At 40.6% G+C, this 22,347-nt stretch overlaps 1 protein-coding gene across 2 annotated transcripts in view; it reads left to right on the forward strand.

The window, feature by feature from the left end:
• The window catches only part of il1rapl1a (interleukin 1 receptor accessory protein-like 1a), a 142,248-nt gene that overhangs the window by 8,565 nt on the left and 111,336 nt on the right, over positions 1 to 22,347 (forward strand). For both annotated transcript variants that reach the window (XM_046404682.1, XM_046404683.1), the window contains exon 2: positions 12,384 to 12,485. In XM_046404682.1, coding sequence (XP_046260638.1) covers positions 12,404 to 12,485 — 82 coding nt within the window. In that variant the 5' untranslated portion in view covers positions 12,384 to 12,403. The remainder of the gene's footprint in view (positions 1 to 12,383; positions 12,486 to 22,347) is intronic.

A 22,347-nucleotide genomic window follows, 5' to 3' on the forward strand; every position in this document is an offset into this window, starting at 1 on the left:
CATCGTGTGCAGGATGCTGGTGCCATTAGTCAGGAAACCGAGTCCATTTGAGTTTCAGGCTCACACAAGGCAAGAACTTAGAGACAGCAGACATCCTAAACAGGCAGAAACAGGATGACTGCTTTTTATAGTAAGTATAGTGGATGTTCACGGGATAATCAGTAAGTGTTCCTGTCTCAGTTGTGTGAACTCTGACATTGCAGTGTGTTTGTCGAAGGTCAGTGTCATCTATGTGTCTGCTCATCCTGCATATGCTTGTGTGTGTGTGTGTGTGTGTGTGCGCGCACACTGATCTGACACACAGGCCCAGTACAGTCCTGTTCTTGGCTCCAGCAGTGATCTGGCACTTCTCCTCTGCTTGCAGCCCCTGCCATGCCTCTCTCTCTCTCTCTCTCTCTCTCTCTCTCTCTCTCTCTCTCTCCCTTTCCCTTCTGCCTCTCCTCCTCCCTCTTCCCCTCTTCCTTTTCTCCCTCCGTCCTCACACCAGTGCAGACAAGCTTGCCCAGGCCTTGTAAAGGTGTCAGGAAATTAGAGAAAGAGAGCTGACTGGACTTTCACCCACACTATCCCAGTATGCCTGCTCATTTCTGGCTGCCTTTGCAGTGCTTTGCTATCATATGACAGTAATGTGACAGAATTGTAGACCTAATTATAATAAGCCACACAAAATATGCTGAACACATGGCCTGTGAAGCGCTGTGCCTTTTCATCGGTCAGGATATCAACTGACAAAGCCTTTTCGATATTCCTTTGAGAAATCCTTGGGTAACCTCACAGCAGCAATGTATACACATACACTCTCTCTCTCTGTCACACACACACACATTCACACAGATTCACTGTCTTACAGTTATTTTTCTGTTCACACAAAACCTGTAATAAGGTTCCGTCTGAGATAACGGAACTGCTCCCCGCAGGGCCCTTTCCCCTCTCTGACACCCTCAGCAGCTGCACCGCAAAATAAATACAGCAATGGTCAAAAGAACAATCAATATATTACTCTCTCTCTCTCTCTCTCTCTGTGTGCGTGTGTGTGTGTGCGTGCATGCGTGTGTGTGTGAGTAGAGCCAGATTGTTTTGGCTGCAACATTAGAAAACTAGCGTCCCATATAAAGTCAAGAGAAACAGACACGACAAAGCAATGATCCATCCAGTATCTTTCCTTGTATGACATTGTTGTTGCATATACATTAACAGCTTTATTATTACAGTCATTAATTGTAAAGCACAACTTGTAACTGCAAATATGATGGTAAGATTGCATGGAGTATTTATTGTCTATATCGTATAGTATAGTATACAGTGTACTGTACTGTACTGGATCTTCAGCTTACTGGTAGGTTTGGAGGCCCATTGTGTCAGGTTGAGACAAACAGGTGAGTGTGCCGGAGACACAGGAAATGGTTGAAGGTCACTGAGATGTGGTTAATGACTGTGGTTCACACACAGCTGAAGTGAAGTGGGGTGTAAATAAGAGCAGATATGGAGGTGAGCACATGTTGAATAAAACATTCACTGTGATTCCTCATCCCCCTGCCCCCATCCACCCCGTTCTCAGTGAGTGTGTGATATCAATCGTTCAATAACGCCTCATCAGGGCTTCATAAACCCTCAGTTCCTCTCTTTGTTACTGTGTGTTTGGCGTTTTCGGTTGGCTGTAGCTTTTGTTCTGCACCACCCACAAGCTGCTGTCATTGGTTCAGTTGCTGATGAAGCCCATATATCTTTCTTTCCCAAAACCGACAGCATCGTGGGCTCTTTATAGGCAACAAAGTAGGAGAGGAGACTTTTCCACCTCACTGCGAGTCTGTGGCAGGTTTACGCTCACTTCGGTAAGTTGCTACGCCGCATATATTTGTGCTGAGCGCGTTTCTTTTTCTGGCGTGAACAGAGTGAATTACAGTATTGTATTGTTACATTTTGGTTCTGTAGAAGTTGATGTGGAAATGAGATCTTGTCGGATCATTTTCAGAATGATTTGACTTTATGCACATTTTTATATAGTAGACCTCCACAGTGTTCAGTGCATGGATTATGATATTTTGTGGTTTTATGAATCTGCTGAGCTCATTTTCTCCAAATCAGTGAAAACATTTTTTAAAGTTTTATTGAGTCGGTAGAAATAATCCATCACTAAGAGTCATTTGTTGCCAGGTTTCATCAGAATGATCTTAAAGCTTTTGTGCATAAAGTTCTAGTCACTGTTTCGTAGTAATGTGTGAAACAGTTTAATGGCTGAGATGAAACATGAGGCGATGTCTATCTTCTGCTTCCTGATTCATTGATTGTAGTATCTTTCCTCCAAAATCAAACCTTCAGTTAATATTCTCTGTGGTTACTTTAGGATCCGCTGCCTAGTCATCATAACCCAGGACAGACAGGCAACATACAACCCCAGAGTAAGATACAATCCAGGGAGCTGAAAATGAAAAGGGGCAGTTTTTCAGGATTTTTTTCTGATATAAAATGAACCTTTTTGAAAATATGTCTACTTTGTCATATTTACAGCAGAATTGGTTTTCCTGGCCATATGTGCTATTACATATTTAGCTCCAGTTGTAGCTCTTAACACGCAATCCCAAAAACAATAGCACACAACTAAAAAAAATAAACATAAATATACAACTTTTATGTACAGATGAGAAGACATAAATTGAGATAAACGGAAACAGCAGTACAACAAACAGTGACATATTCAGGCTGCTGCTCTGATCTGATTGGCAACTGTTCTGTACAAACAGGCTGAGAGTATCTGTCAGTGCAAAGACTTCAGGAATGAACACAGTGCTGTTGTATGATAATGTGCTGTACAGTACACGGGCTCCGCTATGTTTACCTGTTGGTGCATAAGGTTTATGTATTCACAGTCGACCTAAACCTATATGTATACAGCTCAAGGAAGTTGTTTTCATGAGGATTTCCTTAATGTTGATTTAAATGTTTACTTTTGGAGAACAGGACAGGCAAATAGTATTAGCCACACGACGCGAAACACCACCAGGAAAACACAGAAAAATAATCTACAGTGATGTGAAACAGTCAAGGGATGCAGGAAATGAGGAAATCAAGGTTGATTTGTGCTTGATAATTTTTGTTTTTGTTTGTCATTTATACCATAGCAACAAATCAATAATTGAACACATGCAGGATTTTTCTTTTTATTAATTTTTCTTATCTTTATCTTATCTTCTTATCTTATCTTCTTCTTTACACCACTTTCCTCTCCATGTCTTCCAGTTTTCTCTATTCCCAGCCTGTCCCTAGTCAAGCAGAGAATCGATTTTTAAACAGGCGAGACTCTGGGGACCGAGCAGAGAACCATTATTGGCCTCATTTAGGCTCCACTGCCACCACGATGGCTCCTTTAGACAATAGGATAGACTCTGTCATGGACACCAAAGCGTAAATGCACATTCCAGCTGAAAACCGCTCAGGCCAGCATTTCCTGTCTTCAGGGAGCTTTGTTTCAAGAAAGCGCTGTCGGTCGGAGAGGATGGACCGCAGTGCCTCTCTGCACACAACTAATATAGGCACGTCCAGCATATTTCACAGCCGCAGGCTGATAGGAGAGGGATATAGCAAATGTATGGGCTTTTTCCATGCTATATACTGCGTGACACTTCTCCACTTACTCATCACCACAGTACTTTTTTGCACAGCCTAACATATGGCAATGTGTTTCTACTGTGCTGATTCCTCATCTGGGGATTTTGCTCCTGTATAACAGAAATGTGTCCATCAGGAAGCTCAAGCATGCAGAGCCATTCACAGTCCCTCTTTCTCTTTCCAGGATTGAAAGGTTTCAAGAAAGCTTCTGCCATTTCAGCAATAGTTTATCCTAGACAGGGATGCATCGTGTTGTGTTGTGACCAAAAATCAAAAAGTTGATGAAGGTGAAGGAGCCACAGTTTGGATTGAATTACAATGTACCCAGAGCTACATGTTACTCCTCATGTGTGTTTCTGGGTCGCACAAAAAACGTAGCAATGTTGATGCACCAGAACACTTTAAACCAAAAGAACAACATTTTAGACGCAAATTGATTTAGAAGTTTCTTCTTTAAGATTGTCTGAATGGGATGTATTTGGTCTCACAGAATAGCTCAGAGTTTAATCAAGAGTGAGTTAGATCCTGAGAGTGAAACATGTCCAACGTTTAGAAAATGGAAAACTGTGTTGGCATTACACTGAACACTTGGATGCCCTCTAAAGAGCCGATGTCAATATCATACTGCAAGTGAATGACATTTTGTTCTACACAGATTAAAATAAAAATCAATATAAACCAGTCAGCAAGCATTTTGAGATATTTTTATTTACCTAAGTTGATGAGAGGATACAATTTAGCAATTCTTCAACAAAACCCAACTCCGCTGCTTCCCTGCCTGATTAACCTCACATGCTGCAGTGTGTTTCAGGCTAGAAAAAATTGTACAAACATTCTATATTGTATCGGGTGTGTACACTGCTACAAATTATGATTATAATAATTATTATTATGATAGGGATGATAGCATGAAGTTCAAAGGGGATGATCTGCTTTTACAAACTTGATATCTTAATTTCATTACATGCAACATTGTTAGACACTTTGTTGTATTTTCACATTAACTTACTGTCAACGGTGTTACAGGTCCCCAACAGAAGCTTTGCTTTAAATATGTTTTATAGTAAGACATTTACTGTTAGTGTACAATTCATTAAAACAGTATTACTGTAATTGTGTTTTTAATAATGTTGGATAATTACGATATTGTAATTGTAATTGATTAACAGGATGAATACTCTACTGCTACTACTAATTGTGTTTTAAACTACAAACAAATATGATATAACCTTATCATTGTTTACATCCTATCCACAACTCAAATAGTATTGTATGAACTGAATGATATTAGAACATGTCAACACAGTTAATCCCTAAACTACAAATATTACAATTACAAATATGCTTAACTGCCTCTTAAACTATAAGGATATGAGTAACACCTCAAGGGTGCTCTGAGAAAAATAACAGACTGGCAGGACATGAGGGAAGTAATAAATACGGGATAATATAAAAAAAATTCACAAAATGTTAGTTTAGTTAAAGAATATTGGAATAATATGTAACAAAATCTAAAAGATAAGTTTTTAAATGGCTCAACAAAATCTAAGGCACAGTGTATTCTACATTTGAATGTATGCGAAAGCTGTGCTTACCTTAATGTGTTTATCAGCCTCTGTGTATTTATGTGTGTGTGTGTTGACAGTGGTTTTTAGTCTGTGTGTCAGTGGTAGTCTGGCTGCCCCCAGTGGGGTGTGTACACTAAATGGGTGAGGAGAGCGTTGGCCCCTGCTCTCCATCAAAGGCAGTATTGACTGGAAGCATGAGAGTGTCTCTGCAGCCAGTCATCCTTGGACAGCTGACAATGGGCCTGGACACAGGGGATATAGCTGAAAGCAATCAACAACCACTGGAGGGAAATGCTTCGCTGCTAGTGGAATGTGTCTGAACTCAGACCTCACTCGCAACAACCCTACGCTCTGCTCTTGACTGATCATGTGCAAATGGCTGTAGTTTGCCTTGACACTCTTTTAATTAATTATGTAGACAGTGTTGCATTTTATGTGCCCAGATTAGCTTTTTTTTTTTTTTGATGCATGTACAGTATCTGTGTCTACGTCTGTTTCAGGGATTGGCTCAGAATCATGCAGTAATTAATCTCACTCAGAGAAGAGGTGCTCGTTGGGACTGAGGCAGGGCATAGCTCGCCGCACCTTGCTCGTCAACTCTAACCATCTATAGCCAACCTCTGGAGATTAATGGGGGCTGCCCATGGTCAAAAGCGGTCAAACGTGTTTTAACGAATGCTCACTCAGTCTACCACCACGTTTATTTTACTTATTTGTTTTTTATTCTGAGGCAGTGAATCGCAGTACTGCTGCAGAGTAATACTCATGGGACCTGACTCACACTGTGACACATCTGGCAAACAGCAAAGCAAACACACATGAGGGCACACACACGCCTCACGGCACAGGCGTAGGAACAGGTAGACATACAGCGAGCATAGTTGCAGTGCACTGTGCCATTTACTAGCAATCTCAGCATGAATCTATTTGACATAGTGACACACAGAAACACCTATGACTCACTCAGCTGTTGTCTGTGTGTCACGCCGCAACGCAACGCACGCCTGTGTGTGCGCGCTTTCTGTGCTTATACTAGTCTTCTTTGTCTTTGTCTCAGGCCGCTCTGCATGTTCGTGTTGCGTTTGATGTCGGCATAGCAAAAACACAGCCAGAGAATAACAATGAACAGCAGAGAGTTGCATCTACACATGAATGCACTTTCACTTTGGAATAATTCTGACTTTCCTCTTTAATTGTTGCGTTTGACTCTATTGTGGAACTGAACCACAGCATCAGCCAGTTTATGTGTCTCTCAGAACTTAACTTCAAAGGTTACTCTCAACAGTTAGTGGCAGCTCATGCATATAAATAATGTAGTGTTTCATAGAATGGAGGATGGTATACATATACCATATATACATATTCTCATGACACCAGGGTTGTGATCCGAATGAAGCTGAAGGTATTTTCCCTCTTGCAGATTTGTCATTTAATATTCAGCAGTTATTACTCATGCAATATTGATCAAAAACCACTACTGCTCTTGTAATGTGAGTTGAAGAGAAAGGTTAATTCTTGTATTTTCTGTGTACGTAGAGCAGTACACATAGCTCTGTGCACTTGTTATGACTTTCAGCAGAGATAGCTGAAACACGGATGTTTTATCTTGAAACACTTCATGAACCTCATACCAGTGGTGCAGTCAAGACCACTTACGTTAAGACTAAGTGACAAAGAAGACTTTTAGGGGATGAGACCAAATCATGACCATGACTAAGGCAGCATGAATATCAATATGTGATAAATTTATGTAAAATCTGTGTACCACATTACAGCGGTAATGAATGGATTAAAACAATACATATACAGAAAGGGCATTTTGACAGCCAATGTTTTGACACAGATAGACAAGGGTATGATTAATATAATATGGTATGATATGGCCAAACCTGTTAATTTTCTAACCTTCACATTGTAAAAATACTCGCTCTTTTAAGGATCTTACAGCCAGTGATTGAGCAGAACTCACAATCACTCAAAACACACAAGCACAACGGTTTGGTAAATATGCATGTGATCTTTATCTACTTATTCAAACTTACAATTAGCTTAGGTACAGCAGTCTAAATAATTTTTAACTTTTTCGTAATTGGAGATGCATTACTGAGATGGGTTACCATAGCGTGTCACCTTAGCGTTGATGTCAGAGCTGATATTAGCACTGATTAACATTGATATAACATGACTTTATACACGTAAGCTACACAGCTTCATGTGTCTCATCTTTTTGTATCACTAGCAAAAATTTAGCTGGTAAGCAACTGAAGCTAGTACCCTGAAACACCATTTACTGCATAGACATATGTAGCTAATATGTGTCACTAATATTGCATTTAGTGATATCCCCGCAGTTGTGCTCTTGAAATAAAGATGAGGTTGATTATGAGACAAAACTTATTCCAGTATTGAGACCGTGGCTGAACTCAAGTACTACACTTCATATGTATTATGACCACAACTTTATTTGTCCATTTAAATAGTAATAAAGTTTAACATGTAGTCTATATTTTTAAATCAGATGACACGACATTAGTCCAATGAAATAGTGAAATGTTTCAGATGAATTCTATTTCCTATACATTTTCTGTCTCACACTGTCTGCATCTCTTGTCGTGTCAAGGCACAGAGCCATGTCTAGTGAATGCTATGAAGACATACTCTACCTAAGACCACAGCGCAGGCTGTCTTCAAATTGGATTAAATCCCTAAATCATATGATCAATCATCCACAGTTTGCTGTGCCAAGATGGCGGAGGTTTCCTTCTCAGTCTTGAAATGGCACAACTGCATTCTAGCAACAGTAACAGAGCTGCTTGTGGTATCATATTCTGCTTGTAATTTGCAAATCTGTGTGTCCTGTTCAGTTTTAAAAGATAAAAAATTGAACATGATAGCAACAGAGCCACAGTACACAGGCACGCACCACATGCACACCGCACAGGAAGTGTGCTGGAATAGCATGAGGTGATAATTGAATTTGGGAAACATTAAGGGAAGATGGGAGGAGATACAGCTATCCTGGGAGATACAGTCCCATAACAATGGCACCAGACTGTAAATTCCTCTGCTCCTTTGTCAAGGAAAGCCAGCAGGCAGTGCAGGGCCATGCCCCTCATTTTCTGGTAAAAAGCAGCAGGCAAACAGCATGTGTGCTGCAGTGTGCATACTTCATGCGTTGCTGAAGCGTGGACATCACGCCATGCGTCTGTGTGTGCCTCCTCAAACACACCTGCTCCTGACGCCTCAGAGATAAAAGCTTGGCTGTAGTTAACCTTACAAGTGACACCAGAATGTTGCATTAGAGTAAGAAGATGTATCTGTACTATTTCTTATCTCTGTACACTACACCAACATTTTCTTTTATGAGTCAGCCGAGTGTTTGATTTTGCGCTCATTTCTTTTGGAGGGATAGTTTCACTAAGCACTGGCAGCTCAGCATCATCGTGTTCCCATGTTGCCATGGAAACAATAAAACTTGTATTCAGATACCTTTAAAAAAAAAAGCCAAAAGAGTCAATTACGCTGAAAGAATTCTTCATGTCTGGTTTAAATAAAATCACTCGACCCATATGGTTTGCGAGGCTACCTGGCCTTTTTGGGGAAAAAACCTGAAAGGTGACTATTTGAACTCAGCTTGTGCTCCTTCTGTGCACAATGAAATGAGAGAAACTTCGAAAGTGGAGAAATTCAGGATTAACTTCACCCTCCACTTAGTGCAAATTCTTCATAGCTTCATCTACACAGGAATTAAACTGAGCTGAAAAGGCTGCAGACTGACATTATAATGTCTGTTAATACTTTTGCCAAACTGCCCATCAGCAGGCAGCCTATCCTGGAGAATACAGTGACCTGTGAGCCTTTGTGATGTCAACATTTAGAAGTTGCTTTTTTTTTTGGTTTGGTTTTTTTGTGCAGCAATTTCAAATGATCTCTGGTGAGAATTAAGGGAATGGAGGGGCCGCAGAGAGAGAGGAGAGGTGAGGGGAGACGAGGTGTGTTGGGAGTTTGCTGGGGACATGCAGGGCACACAATGCCCCTCTCTGTGTTGAGATGGCGGGCTGGTGATGTCATGGCTGGCAGGATCCAAGGCTCTCTGAGCTTGTGAAGGAATGACATGATGGGGACAAAGAGGGGGTGACGCTGGCATTGTTCTGTTGAATCAGACTGTGACGGGGGGCAGCTCTCCATCCTGCAGCCAGAGAAAAACAACCTGCCAATCATTCAGTTTTGTTTAGTAAATCTACTTGTATCAGCTCGAAATGATCTTTTTTGGAGGAATGTCTTTGCCTTTCTTGGACTGCTTACAGCAAAGATGTAGACAGTTAATACAACATAGTGAGACATGCAACAAGGGTTCCTAGCCAGTATTAAACCAAGCATGTTGGTGATGAACAGTATGGTGTGAGTCTGAATCCCCATATGCCCTAAATGAAATGATTTGAATTATTAAATTAAATCTTTTTCATACAAAACTCAACAAAAACCTCTCAATCAGCTGTCACTGTTAATGCTGAATATAAGGTTAAGCGACATGTTATGATTGACAGTTTTGATGAGGAAGAACCAGTACAGTGGGAGGGCTGTACTTGGGTTAAGTAATTTTACAAAGAGCAGTGAGTAAGGTTGTCTGCTCATTGTCTGCTTAGGTTTTTTTTTCTGTAAATTGTGTGGCTGTCACAATTTTCATTCTAAATTAAAAATCAATTGAAACGAGCTGTCAGTTTCAATCATCAAAATCAAAAGCAGGATTTTCTTTTCACTACCACCTGCAACATTTCAAAGATACAGCTTAGCTTACCGGTAGCCTGAAACTCCACTTTTCACCTTTGTGCTGTGGCGACTGCCAGAGTCAAAGATGATGGAGAAACAAGACTGTAAGATCTGCTGGAGTGCCTGAAGTCATCGAAATTCAAAGATCGACTTGAATCGTGGATTTGGAGAATTGTGACACCCCTAATGAATTGGAAAGGAAGATGGACAAGGTGGTGACATCTTCTTTCTATTCTTTCTTTCTCTTCTGCTTGTGTGTTTATAATCATGGTCTTGATGAAATTCTCTTGACGTTTCCGTTTTTTCCTCTTCTCTGGGTCGATGCAGGTCCCTGCATTATGCTTGTCTCATTAAATTTCTGGGACAGTATTCTAGCAGTGGTCGTAGAATGTGGTTATGTTTTAAAAGGGACATGCTCATTAATATTGAGGACTCAGAAAATCTGAACTGACCTCTAAAGGATTTGCGACCTGGGAGTATTTCTGGTTGCTGATTTGAGTGTGCACATAAACTGAGCGGGGTACAGCTGCAGCTAAAAACACACAATTAGAACTGGCCAGCTTATCGGCAAGCATTTTTAAAGGCCTTTTAGCCGAACAAAGAGGAGCCAATCCTTTAACTGTGGAATTTACCAGAATGTTATTGGCAGAGCGTTGTTTATCGACTGAACGTTGTTCCCTAGTAGAATGTGATCGAGGAGGAGAGAAAGGCCTCTTTTCACAGCAGATCTTGCAAGTATCGTGTAAACACACACTGAGAGAGGCTCCTTTCATTGGCTATGCTAATCTGGAGTGCATGTGACTTGCCACAGACTCCAGGGTCCCTCCTGGCTCTAGCCCTTTCACTGTTGGTGTCAGTCTCTAGAGGCCAGGGTTGTCGTCTTCTCCTTTCAGGTTCATTAGATTTGCTATGTGTTGTGTTCTCCTTTTCTCACAGTTAGACTGACTGAAACATGGATGTGGCTATTGGTAAATCTGATCTTCCAGTCACCGTATTCTGTTTGCTTGTAATTCTGAACACATACAACTACCCAGACTGGCAGCTTTGGTAGAGTGAGAGCTCTGCCACCTGTGTCACCTTTTGTCCCTCTGCTGCTGTACGTGCATAAAATGGAACAAGGCAACAGGTCAATCAGATCGATCTCTAACCAACTTGACATTTAGGGAGATGCGTTTAAATTTCCTTTCTTGCCAAGAGTTAGATGTGAAAATGAGTACCTCACACATATGCAAATATGAGCCTACTGACAGCAGCCAGCTAACTTAGCTTAACACAAAGACTGTCATCACAGAAAAAAATCTAGCCTCACTCTGTCCAAAAGTCATAATATCTGCCTACCAACACTTCTGAATGTCACTAACCGACCTGTTATACCTTGTCTCTTTAATCCACACAAAACTGTAGTGGCGAAATGACAGTTGTGTGTCCACCTATTTCTTGGCCTGAGCCATGTTGAAGGTGCTTGTTCCGATGTTTGGACAGAGCCAGACTAGCAGTTTCCATTCTTTATGTGAGGCTAAGCTAAACCAATACAGGCAGTAGCTTTGATGTAGAAACATGAGAGTGGTATCAGTCTTCGCGTCTAACTCCTGGAAAGAAACCATATATTATTTGCCAAAGCACTGATTTTTTTCTGAACATTTTAAACAATTCTTAACTTTATAGACTGTAAAGTCTCTCTTACAAATTAGGTGGCGGTTGATCTTGATCTGGTTGATTTAGTGTAGCAGTAGGTAGTAGTAATAGGTGTTTTTGGTTTTGGGGGGCTTTTTTTCCCCTCTAACATCAAATTTATACAGCAGCATCAGCTCCATTTCAGGATCTGGCTATTAGAGGGTAATTACCTCATGTTAGATTATGTCATTTACACAGAGAAGATGAGGAGAAGAGAATGAGCCACCTCCATCAATTAATATGATATATGAGTCAATAAGGGATGTGGGTGGGATATTTGCCACATCTCTGCGAGTCACAAGGTGATAATTTGAAATTCCCTTCAAGGTCTCTCGTATTTTTAATGAAGCTGGCGATTGTAAGTGGTGTTTCTTTCACGTGTAATTATTTCTTTATTGATTCGTCAGCATCTTAGGGAATAGTTTCTCATGAAATATATTCCTGCAACGATAACTTGTCTCAGTTGCAATCATGAGAGAAAATCATTACAAGAAAGTCCCCCTAGGGTAAATGTGCACAATGGCATGTTGATGTGAATGTCCAAGTGGGCATCTGTGTCTGTGCATGTGCCAATGTTTGCACATTAGCATGTCTGCTTACTTTCTGTAGTGTCTGGGTTATTACAGAACATCCAGGCTGACACTTACTCTTGTCTAGTAGCTACAAGGAGATACTTGATTTCATTTATAGACACTGACTGACTCCTCTCTTTCTCTCTCCTGTCATCCCTCCTCCTGCTCTCTCCTCATGCTTTCTCTCCTTCAGGTTGTGAGGACGGGGGGAAGATGAGACCTCCCAGCCCTCTGCTGATCCTGCTGTACGTCACACTGTCCAAGAGTGTGAAGGTGGTTTCTAAGAGAGGCTCAGGTATTTAATAAACCATGTCCTGCTTTGCTGTGAGGCTTGCAGTATGAAGCCCTGTATGTTTCAGTAATATGTTTATGTATGCGCGTGTGTTCCACTGTTTTGTCTGCATTTTATGGTAGCTGCCAACCATCGTTGGCTGGCGCCATCATTGATGTAATTTGGAGGCTTCTGGAAAATTTCACTGACACAAATATGCCCTTTTTTGTTTTATGAACATGTTCTTGCTCTTAAATTGAAATTACTGTCACTGTGGGACTGTGTTTAGCTGTTTAAAAATGTTTAATTATTGTTAATGGTTGGCATTGTACGTTCTTGAACCCCAAACCATTTTCCCCCATGATTCTGCAGGATTCAGATGCTACCTGAAAAAACTGGTGTGTGTGTGTGTGTTACATATATTACAAAATGTTGTTCAGAAAGACAACAGCTAGGTAATGTCAAAAGATGATGCTTGTCACACTTTTGTGTGAGAATCACACAATCACACAAGAAAATAGGAATAATGTTGGACCAAGTAAACACAAGTGCAGCTTAGGTGAAGAGCAAGTGAATTAATGAAGAAATATACACTGTACATTGTGGAATTAGCTTAGCCTACCTCAATATAGAAAGAGTGACAGTTACCAAATGATCCAATTGCTCAGTGACTGGGTCACCAAGGGTTACTGTGAAACTCATTTTGGCTCTAAATGCCAGCAAATTGAGCATCAATTGTGAACAAATGCAAAGGTCAAATGAGAAAATGGAGAGCCAAAAGATTGAGGATAGAAACTTTTCATGACAGGAATACATATAGGGATTCAGACAGTTAGTTAAAACAGTCTAAAGACAAACTGCCATTGCCAAGAAAAATTAGGTCCTGTGTGTGATATTGCACTTTTTGTACTCAGTATTCACGTATTAATGTAGTGCAAGTGCTTTGTTTGTTAAAATCATCACTTGGCAGGTAAAACAATGTGAGATAATACTTATTTTTCCCTAAGATTCATTACATGCAGGAAAGTTTGTGTGTGTACATGTGTGTGTCTCAGTGTGTTTGTAATGCTGACATGAGTGGGCATGTCTAAAGATTTAAGGACTGACCTTTAGCTAAAGGTTTTATATTTAAGGAAGCACACTCACTAGACAGACACAGACACAAAGAGCAGAAGGGCAACTTATAAATGAGTAATGTGCTTCAACCTGCAGAGAGAATGGTCGGTGACACAGAATACAGACACACTTACCCATACACCTATTAAACAGTTAAAAAAGAAAAAAAAACTCGGTTGAACAGTTAAACCAGAAAGTGGCACAACAAAGCTTATATATGCATCTTCACAAAACACGTGATTCTTGAAGGCTGGTGACATATTTGTAGGGCTGGTTGATAAAATTCTGTAGCTGTACTGTAGCTAAGGTAGTTTGGATTTTCATAATTTCTGTCAATAAAAAGGGGACAAAAGCTCTCTAAAATAGCAGCCTTTCCAGTTGTCAGTGTGTTAATTGTATAGTAAGTTCACACTGTTTATTCAAATGTTGCTTCATAACTGTCTACAAACCATTCCTCTTTTGTGGAGCAGTAGCCTCTATATTTATACAGCCTACCCCGACAGAGGACATTAAATAAAACTGGATAATGCCACACAGCTAACAAACTACAATTCTTAGCTTCCTCTGTTTTGAACTGTTTTGCATGCTACTCCCTCAAAGATCAGTGCTTTCAAGACAGCTTGCTATTGGTCAGTGTGGCAGATTGGCGTGTCAAAGTCCACCAGAGTTGACTGTGACATAAACAATTCGTACAGATTTACTTCACCCCTGAAATTACACTGATGGTGGCAGTTCCATATGAACATTTTAATGCTAGTGTGACCTTGTCTGAGTAGTCAGACTGTGGTTGCTGTTCTTGTGTGGTGTTTTTACATATATACCTACACACACACACAAACGAGTACCTCTATAGTTACTCGTTTAGACGTTTTAGTCTGTGGATTTCCATATAGATCAGAGACAGGAGAGCACATCAGATCAATCAAGTGGGTCCTCTGGGTCCTTGGGTCAAGTATCGATAGCAGTAAGTTCAATATTACCCCCAACTGAGGGGTCAAAGGTGATGGAGTGTCAAAGCGCAGTTTGGCTATTTAATGGCACTTTGAAAGGCTTCTCTGTCTGCCTCAAAGATTATAAATGGGAGCATCTGCAAGATCAGACAAGCTCACATTAAACTTGTAATCTGGGACATGGACACTGTCACTTTCTCTCTCTGTTGCTCTCTGTCTATCTCCATCTCTCTCTCTCACACACACACACACACAAGGCATAAAAAATATATCTGTGGCCGCACATTTACATAAACATGTATACACGTTCCCTGCAGTTTTGTTTTTTGGTTTTCAATCTTTGTTTGTAGAAAACAATGGAAGATTTTCTCAACGGTGGCAGTCTGAAATGCTAATTTCAGTTAAGTGCATGAAATTTAAGTTTGATTCAGAATTACAACACCTTCAGTTTAAGCTATGTTTTTGAACTGATTCGTTAGTGTCAGTGTGGACAGTGCAGGTCTTGTGATTTCAGTCTCGATAAGTAACGCATGTCAAATTCATTTTTTCTGCATTACTCTCTCCAGCACTAGTCCCTGACAAATTGAGCAAGAAGAAGGTTCGCTGTCTGTGTTAAAGATGAAATGTGGTGGGAAAGAAGATTAATTGGCTGATAAAGTCCCTGGTGGGTGATTGTTTTCTGGTTCAAAGGTTTGGGATACTTGTCTTCATGTGCTGTGGATGAAAAGAGATGGAGCAGCTGGACTCATGACTGCTATTAAATTAACTTCAAATGGCCACCTCTGGCTTTTTACACGTACCTAGGTCAAATTCATTTATAGTTCTTTACATTATTGTTGAGTAGGAAAGAAAGGTTTGAGACAAAGACCTTTTTTGGGTTTCTGCTCTTATGATTTGCTTGTGGAACGTTCAGTATCGGAGGGAACTGTGGTTTTATTTCTCTAGGCTTGCAGGAAGAGCAGGGAATTTGACTGCACAACCTTGAATTGTTATGGCTAAGGGATCAGCTATGAGGTCTTGATTAGCCCTCAAGAGACTATAGATAAAGCAGCCTTTCAATTGATTCCCCCCCTGCTGTCCAGATGGCAATCTCGGAGTTTGTAGCACACCAAAATCCTATAATTAGTCAACATGGAGTCTACTAGGGCCTGTATTACCTGGACTAATGAGTTTCCCAAAGGTGTGGAGGCTGCGTGTGTCTCCTATTCCCTCATTCTTTGCACCACACTTGGCACTGCTCATGGTTCTAATGACCAGTTGGATATTAGTGGGGGTAGATGGCTTTTGTTGGTTTGTGATTTTTGCTGTGTGTGGATGTATGTGAGCTGTTCGTACACAGCTTATGTTTCATTCAGAAACTGGTGTGTGTATGCTCTGTTTTCGCAAATGAGGATTTTACTCCAGGCTCTCTGCTCAGTGTGTCCTCTCATCTCGGTGTGATTGTGCGGTGGACTGACCAAGGCCATGCTGTGTTAGATTCACTCCCAGGGATTCTGAGCAGGTACCTGACAGAGGCAATATGTCAGGACCCATCCATCAGACTCCAATTGGCTCCACCTTGGTCCAACCTGGCCCAGTTAGACCTGGGCAGGCCTGTTTCAGCCTATAAAGACCCAGACTTTAATCAGACAAGACAGGGACTCTTTAACTGGGGTTTCAGTCTGTTCACAAACCCAATTACCAGTTTGCAGCAGACTTTAAGCCACACTGAAGTATGTTAAATATGGGTGAGAGCTATCACAGCAAACGCAAAACCTAGTGTTCTGCAAGCTCCAACACAATGCAGTGTCAAACTCTGTGAAGAGCAAGTGAAGGAGGTATCAAGAAGAATACATATTATACAGTAAAACATGTTTATAAGTATTGCTGAATGGATAAACAAATTATATCAACGGAAAAATTAATCTATGACGAGTTAGATCAGATAGTCTTTCATCAAGTAAAACTGTCTATATTTTGACAGTGACTTCTTTCCTTGATGAGATTTTTCAGTTGAATCACTTCTATTTATGTGGCTTCTCTAAGACAAAAAAGACTATTTGGGTTTACATAGAAAACAAAGGCTGTAGGGGTTCTGACACATCATATGCTGCCAATGTGTTTGAGGATGAGGATGTCCTCATCGGTGAAGCAGCATAAATTTTATAGTGAGAAAACATCATCACCAGCTATCTGTCCTTGGAAAGGATAGTCTCCCGCTCAGTGTCTACTGTATAAATCTGGAGAAAGTATGGAGTCAAAACAAAAAAGCAAAATTAGACATCTCCCTCTTGTACACCTGGTAGTGCTCTGTCCACTGAACTGAATCGGATATTCAGTAGAGATCAGTCAAGGGAAAGATCACTCTGGCAAGTTGGGGAAGAAGTGGCAATGGTAGGCGGTCAACCAAAAAACTACTGTTCCTCTTTAGATTCGGGTCTTGGGCAGACAACATTCCACTCAGTATTTTCAAACACTCTTGGTTTCATCCTAAGCAATATCCCCTGCTTATGTGCAGACTTTCGTTTTCAGGTTAAGTCTTGAATCTCTTAAGAACACAGGCTAGTCAAAAGTCAAGTCAAAATTACATTATCCAAGGACAATACAATATTGGGATGAATGGTCACTCAGGACTTGGTCCACGCTCTGAAACTAGTGAAACGGATGATATTCCAGTGCTCCTTGGTTATATCTAGCAGCAAAAATCATGAGCATAACCTGATCGATTTAGATAGTCATCAAGACAGTGCATCAAAAGTTTTTTCCTCATTCATTCCTTTAAAATACACAAAGAACTGTGAAGTCCCATTGGATTGTGGGGTCTGTTTAAATTATGCTATTTCAATAATAATAATAGCTTTTAATTCTTTCCTGATGGCTTTGTGCTCAGGGAAGCAATATGACTTTTTGCACATGATCTCACCAAAGATTGTTATAGTCAGTTAGTATTATACACCTTTAGTGTGTTTGTTCAGGGTTGATGGTAAAAAGGTAAAGGTTGCTAGCCTTAACCATGATGTATTAATACAACTAGATCCCCTGTTATAAAATGGAACCTTATTTATTCCACTAAAAGCTGCTCCCTGTGTGAATACACAGAAAAAGTTCTTTGGACTTTCACATTCTGGGGAGTCCTTCTAGAGCTGGGCCAGCTCACTTACTTCTCACTCTCAACTGTTTCTTTTGAATTGGTCCCTCTGGGTCTCAACTCATCACATAATCATCAATTCTGGCTGTGTCCAGTATGCCGAGAATCAAACAACCCAACCCGTTTATCTGTCACTGTGTGCAATTTCGTCGTCAATGACTGCCATATAATCAAAAAGCCACCTGCCACTTGCTGAGTAATTTTGAGATGAAAGTAGAGAGCATTATATGCCTTAAAAGATCTGGTGAGATCAGAAAATGCCTGCCTAATGTTGTTATTATAGATAGTACTAGATTAAAGCTTATCAACCTACAAGCTACATTAGCTTGTACACACAGTACCCAGTGTGTGTTGTCTTTTGCCCTCGACTCACTGCCAGGACATAAGCAGACAATAGTGTTGATTATGAACTGCTCACAGCTGTGCCACCACAGCCTCTACTGGCTCTACTGTCCTGCACAGAGACAAACAAATCAGCCACTACATGAACACTTTGTCAAATACACTGCAAATGTCATGAGAGAGCCAGACAATACACATCACTAAACACATCCAAGGCCCTCTGACTGGTCTGTTAGCTAGAATAATGGCTTTTAAACACAGCCTGCAGGGATGAGTGAACATGCTGCAGTGGAAAACAACACTCTGCACTCAGCTCAGAAACAAGAATGAGAGCCTCGCTACGTCTTACACTTAATCCAGTAGAGGCACTATTTTACAGGTAATATTGGAGTGCCTGAGTTGATTCAGTTGTCATTAATGGCATTATTGACTCCACATTAAAGCTACAATGTAAGTAACAGAGTAGTCTACACAAAAATGAAACCTACCTAAGCTCTGAAACTGATCATCATGTGATTCACTGTGATATAACTAGACACAACGACATCTGATATGTCTTCTAATGCTAAGCTAAGCTTAAGTTTCATCTGAGTTGTTTGTGAAAATGGCAATAAAACTAGGCCCATTTTTTTTCTTTTTTGATATTTTTAACTGACACTCTACAGTATTTAAATTAATCACTCATTAATATTCTCCATTGTAGTATACCTGGCAGTTTCAAACATGAAGTGTAATTGTAAAAAACAGATACAAGACTCTGAGCGACAGAGAGTGGTACCAGCTGTGACTGCTGGTCTAATGTGGCGTAATGTTCCAAAAGCCACTGCAGTCAGCTTGCTGTCTATATACTCTGATATGACAGGGCATTGCTACCCAATGATCCCAGCAGGAGATGTAATGTGTATGTGTGTGTGCGGGTGTGTGCGTGCACTGTGTGATTCTGTTCATCTGAAAATTTCTGCGTGTGTGACTTGTGATATCCCAACCTTGGCCTCTTGCTGTTTCTCTGAGCGGGGATAAAAACGATACAGCCAATATTCTAGATGACTCTGCAAAGTCCCGCTCCAAATCCCTGATAAGAGCCTGTCATGGATAACTGTAAATCTGACGTGGCCCCAAGGCAGTATGGGGGATGAAGTCCGTGGAGCTGACGCCTGAATAACCGCATGATAAGTGTGAGGAAAGGAACACAAAATCCAGTCAGCCTATCATTTAATTTATTTGTCAAGGCGCTTTCCTATCATTTCACAAATCATACTGGTGCAATTTTTCTGACACTTAAAAACTGAAATGTGTCTCACTATACATTTCATCTGTCAAGCAGATGGGTTAAATGACCTACACAAATAAGATATAGTGAGACATTGTCTCTACTTGTCATGCCTGTCTCATTGCCTGAGGCTTCCCACATGCTTGTGCAGGAAAGAAGTGTAATAGTTTATTGACAGATCAACTGTCCTCATTGACATCTGAACACACTAATATATGACTGCAGGCAATATCAAGTTAAACGATTGATCACCCTGAACCTTAAACATGACACGTCTAGAATGGTGCTACTACGCTTGGGCAGTATCAAGGTGTTGCAGTATGGTCTGAAATCCTGAACACATGATTTTCAAAGTCATCAAACCACTACCAACTGGCTTGCTGCTTGGCACCAGACTTTCAATAAATCCATGGTGAAACAGACTTTAAGCAGCTTTTAGCTGTTAGCAATAGACAGTAGAGACCTGTGGTTTATTCTTAGTTGTATTAGGTTTGCTGTTCCTAACTGTTCAGATGGTTTTTGGCAGTAATTTTCAGCTTGTGCAGCCTTATAGTTGTGACCATCAGTGAGGTAAATCTTACACTCCTTCATGGTAGTGTGGCACCTGACACATTACATGTAATAAAACCACACACAAGGTATTAATGTGCAAGTAAGTCAACTACAATATAACCACATGCACATTTGTTATTGCACTGTTTTTTGGCCTTGCAGTATACACACATTACTTTTCATAAACATGCATGTATGAAAATGTATTGAATACACTTTGTTCATTCTTTCCTGTTGACTCAGAACACACGCAAATGCATTACGCTGGCTGCGCTGGTCTGGTCAATACCTCTTTCTCTAAAGGATGAGGAATGGCCTGCGCTGCAGTAACACTGTGCTGGGAGATTGATCACATGCAGACTACTGGAGATTAAATGGCTTTCTTGTGGAGAGCCAGACTGCCCCTGGATGGTGCATTGTGTAGATAGGAAGCTTGTTTTCTTTGCTCACTTCACAACAGCTGCACAGCCCTAGGATAGAGCAGCATATGCAGGCAATCAAGTTATAATGCATTGATTTTTATAGGACGGTTGTATTTCATTATTTTGTTTACCAAAGTAAAGAACAAAGAAGTTGTTGATTGCATTGTCTGTCACAGATTGGAATAGTTATATTATTGGTTTGTGCCTCTGTTGTAAGCCATCGCTGTCACTGTGAAGACACAAGTTCTTCAAACCAATATGGAGGATGACTAAATGTTTTCGGTGATACACTCTAAGAGAGTTCTTTTGAGGACCAGGTAGGGCATTACACTTAAGAAAACCACATGACACTTAGTAGTTTTTACACAGCGTGTCTTTAAATCCCCTCTAATGATTTCCATTTAAAAACCGTCATCGCCTGGGATATTACTCCCTCTGCTTAATGTATGCTCAGGGAAACTATGTGTGTGTGTGGGCAAGGCTGTGTGTATTTGTGTATGTATGTTTGTGTATGATGGGCACAGTGTGTGAAGGAGGGAGGCTGTATATTCCAAAGTGAATAGATGGTTATAGAGACATGTCTACTGGTCTTCACTGATAATGGAGCAATTATGCTGTGGAATCATTCATGGTGTAAAGTAAATATAGGCTAATGTAATATTCAGTATATGCACCTGTGTGTGTGTGTGTGTGTGTGTGTGTGTGTGTGTGTGTGTGTGTGTGTGTGTGTGTGTGTGTGTGTGTGTATTTTTAAGTGAGTGGTTTTATATACTGAAACAGACTACCAGGTAATTAAGTGTTATAAAATGAGGAGAAGGGCCACTGGATGCTTTTATAGGCATCAAGGCAATTTAGTCCACATTAAAGGCGTGTGCTCTAAGTGTGGTATGATATCTCATTTCCCAGAAGCCCTCAGTATTTGTTCTATATTTGCTCACTGATCAGTATGAACATGTAATTCCTCTGCCAATTAGTGTTATCAGTGTTGGAAAATGTATTCAGAATATTTACTTAAGTGAAAGTAAAATTACAATAGTGTACAAATACTTTACAATAAGTTATGCATTCTGACTTGTACTACTGCTACTTACATTACAGGATTATCATTGCTGATTCGTAAATGGATGAACAGCATTGTTGTGCAGCTAGTTAAGTCAGAGTTGGTTTAACTGTGTAATCAGTAAACTGCACAATATTTGCCTCCAGAATGCAGTGCAGTAGTCTCGTAAAATAAAAAAAGTAGAAGTTCCTCAAAATTGTACTTGAGTACAGCATGTGACTAAACGTATTTAGTTACATTCCAGCACAACATACAGTGTGTGTACTTATTGACACGACATTGTTTGTCAGCACATAGAGGTGTGTTTGATGACAGTGATTACATCAGATGCCATCGGAAAACCCAGAGGTTACACCGCAGGCAGCGAAACTACAAAGACCAGCATTCTAGAAACCCCTTCAGGCCATTTAAACTACAATTACCCACAGTACTCTGCTATCTCTCTGTCAAAGCGATGCGCAGTCAGTTGCTGTTGTTAGACCTTCAGAAGCACAGAAGTACAAGCGTTACACACAGGAGTAAACACTCACACACACACATACACATCCCCCAGTGTTTGTGTGGATCTATCTACCATCCCTCATTAAGCAAAAACTTACAAAAAAGTGATCTCCATGCTGAGAATGTGGGGGAGGAATCTGAGTACATCTCCAAATGCTAATGAGAGGAGGCTGCTTCAACACACTGCTTTGTCTTTGTGTGTATTCATCTGAGTATGTTTGTGTGGGTCTGTGACTGCTTGCATAGTTTTTCTTTGCAAAGGTAAGGCAAAATCTAAGCACAGTTATTTTTACATATCATTAGTAGCCCAGTGCAGCCCCATCACCCTGACAACTTCATCCCTTCCTTTCCCTTCTGCTTATCACCATAACAACTAATCTACCGTAAATAGCGCTGTCTCCCTGTCTGCCTCAGTCTCTCCCTTTCTCTGTGTCTCTCCATCACTCTTTATTCCTTCCAATCTTTTTCTTTGCATTTCTCGCCTTCTTTCCGCCCCTCTTGTTGCCCACAGCACCCACCTTGTCCCTCGCTGGTGCCGCTTCATCC

Source organism: Scatophagus argus, chromosome 11 (genome assembly GCF_020382885.2).
Source record: "Scatophagus argus isolate fScaArg1 chromosome 11, fScaArg1.pri, whole genome shotgun sequence".
In the NCBI taxonomy this organism is placed as follows: Eukaryota; Metazoa; Chordata; class Actinopteri; family Scatophagidae; genus Scatophagus; species Scatophagus argus.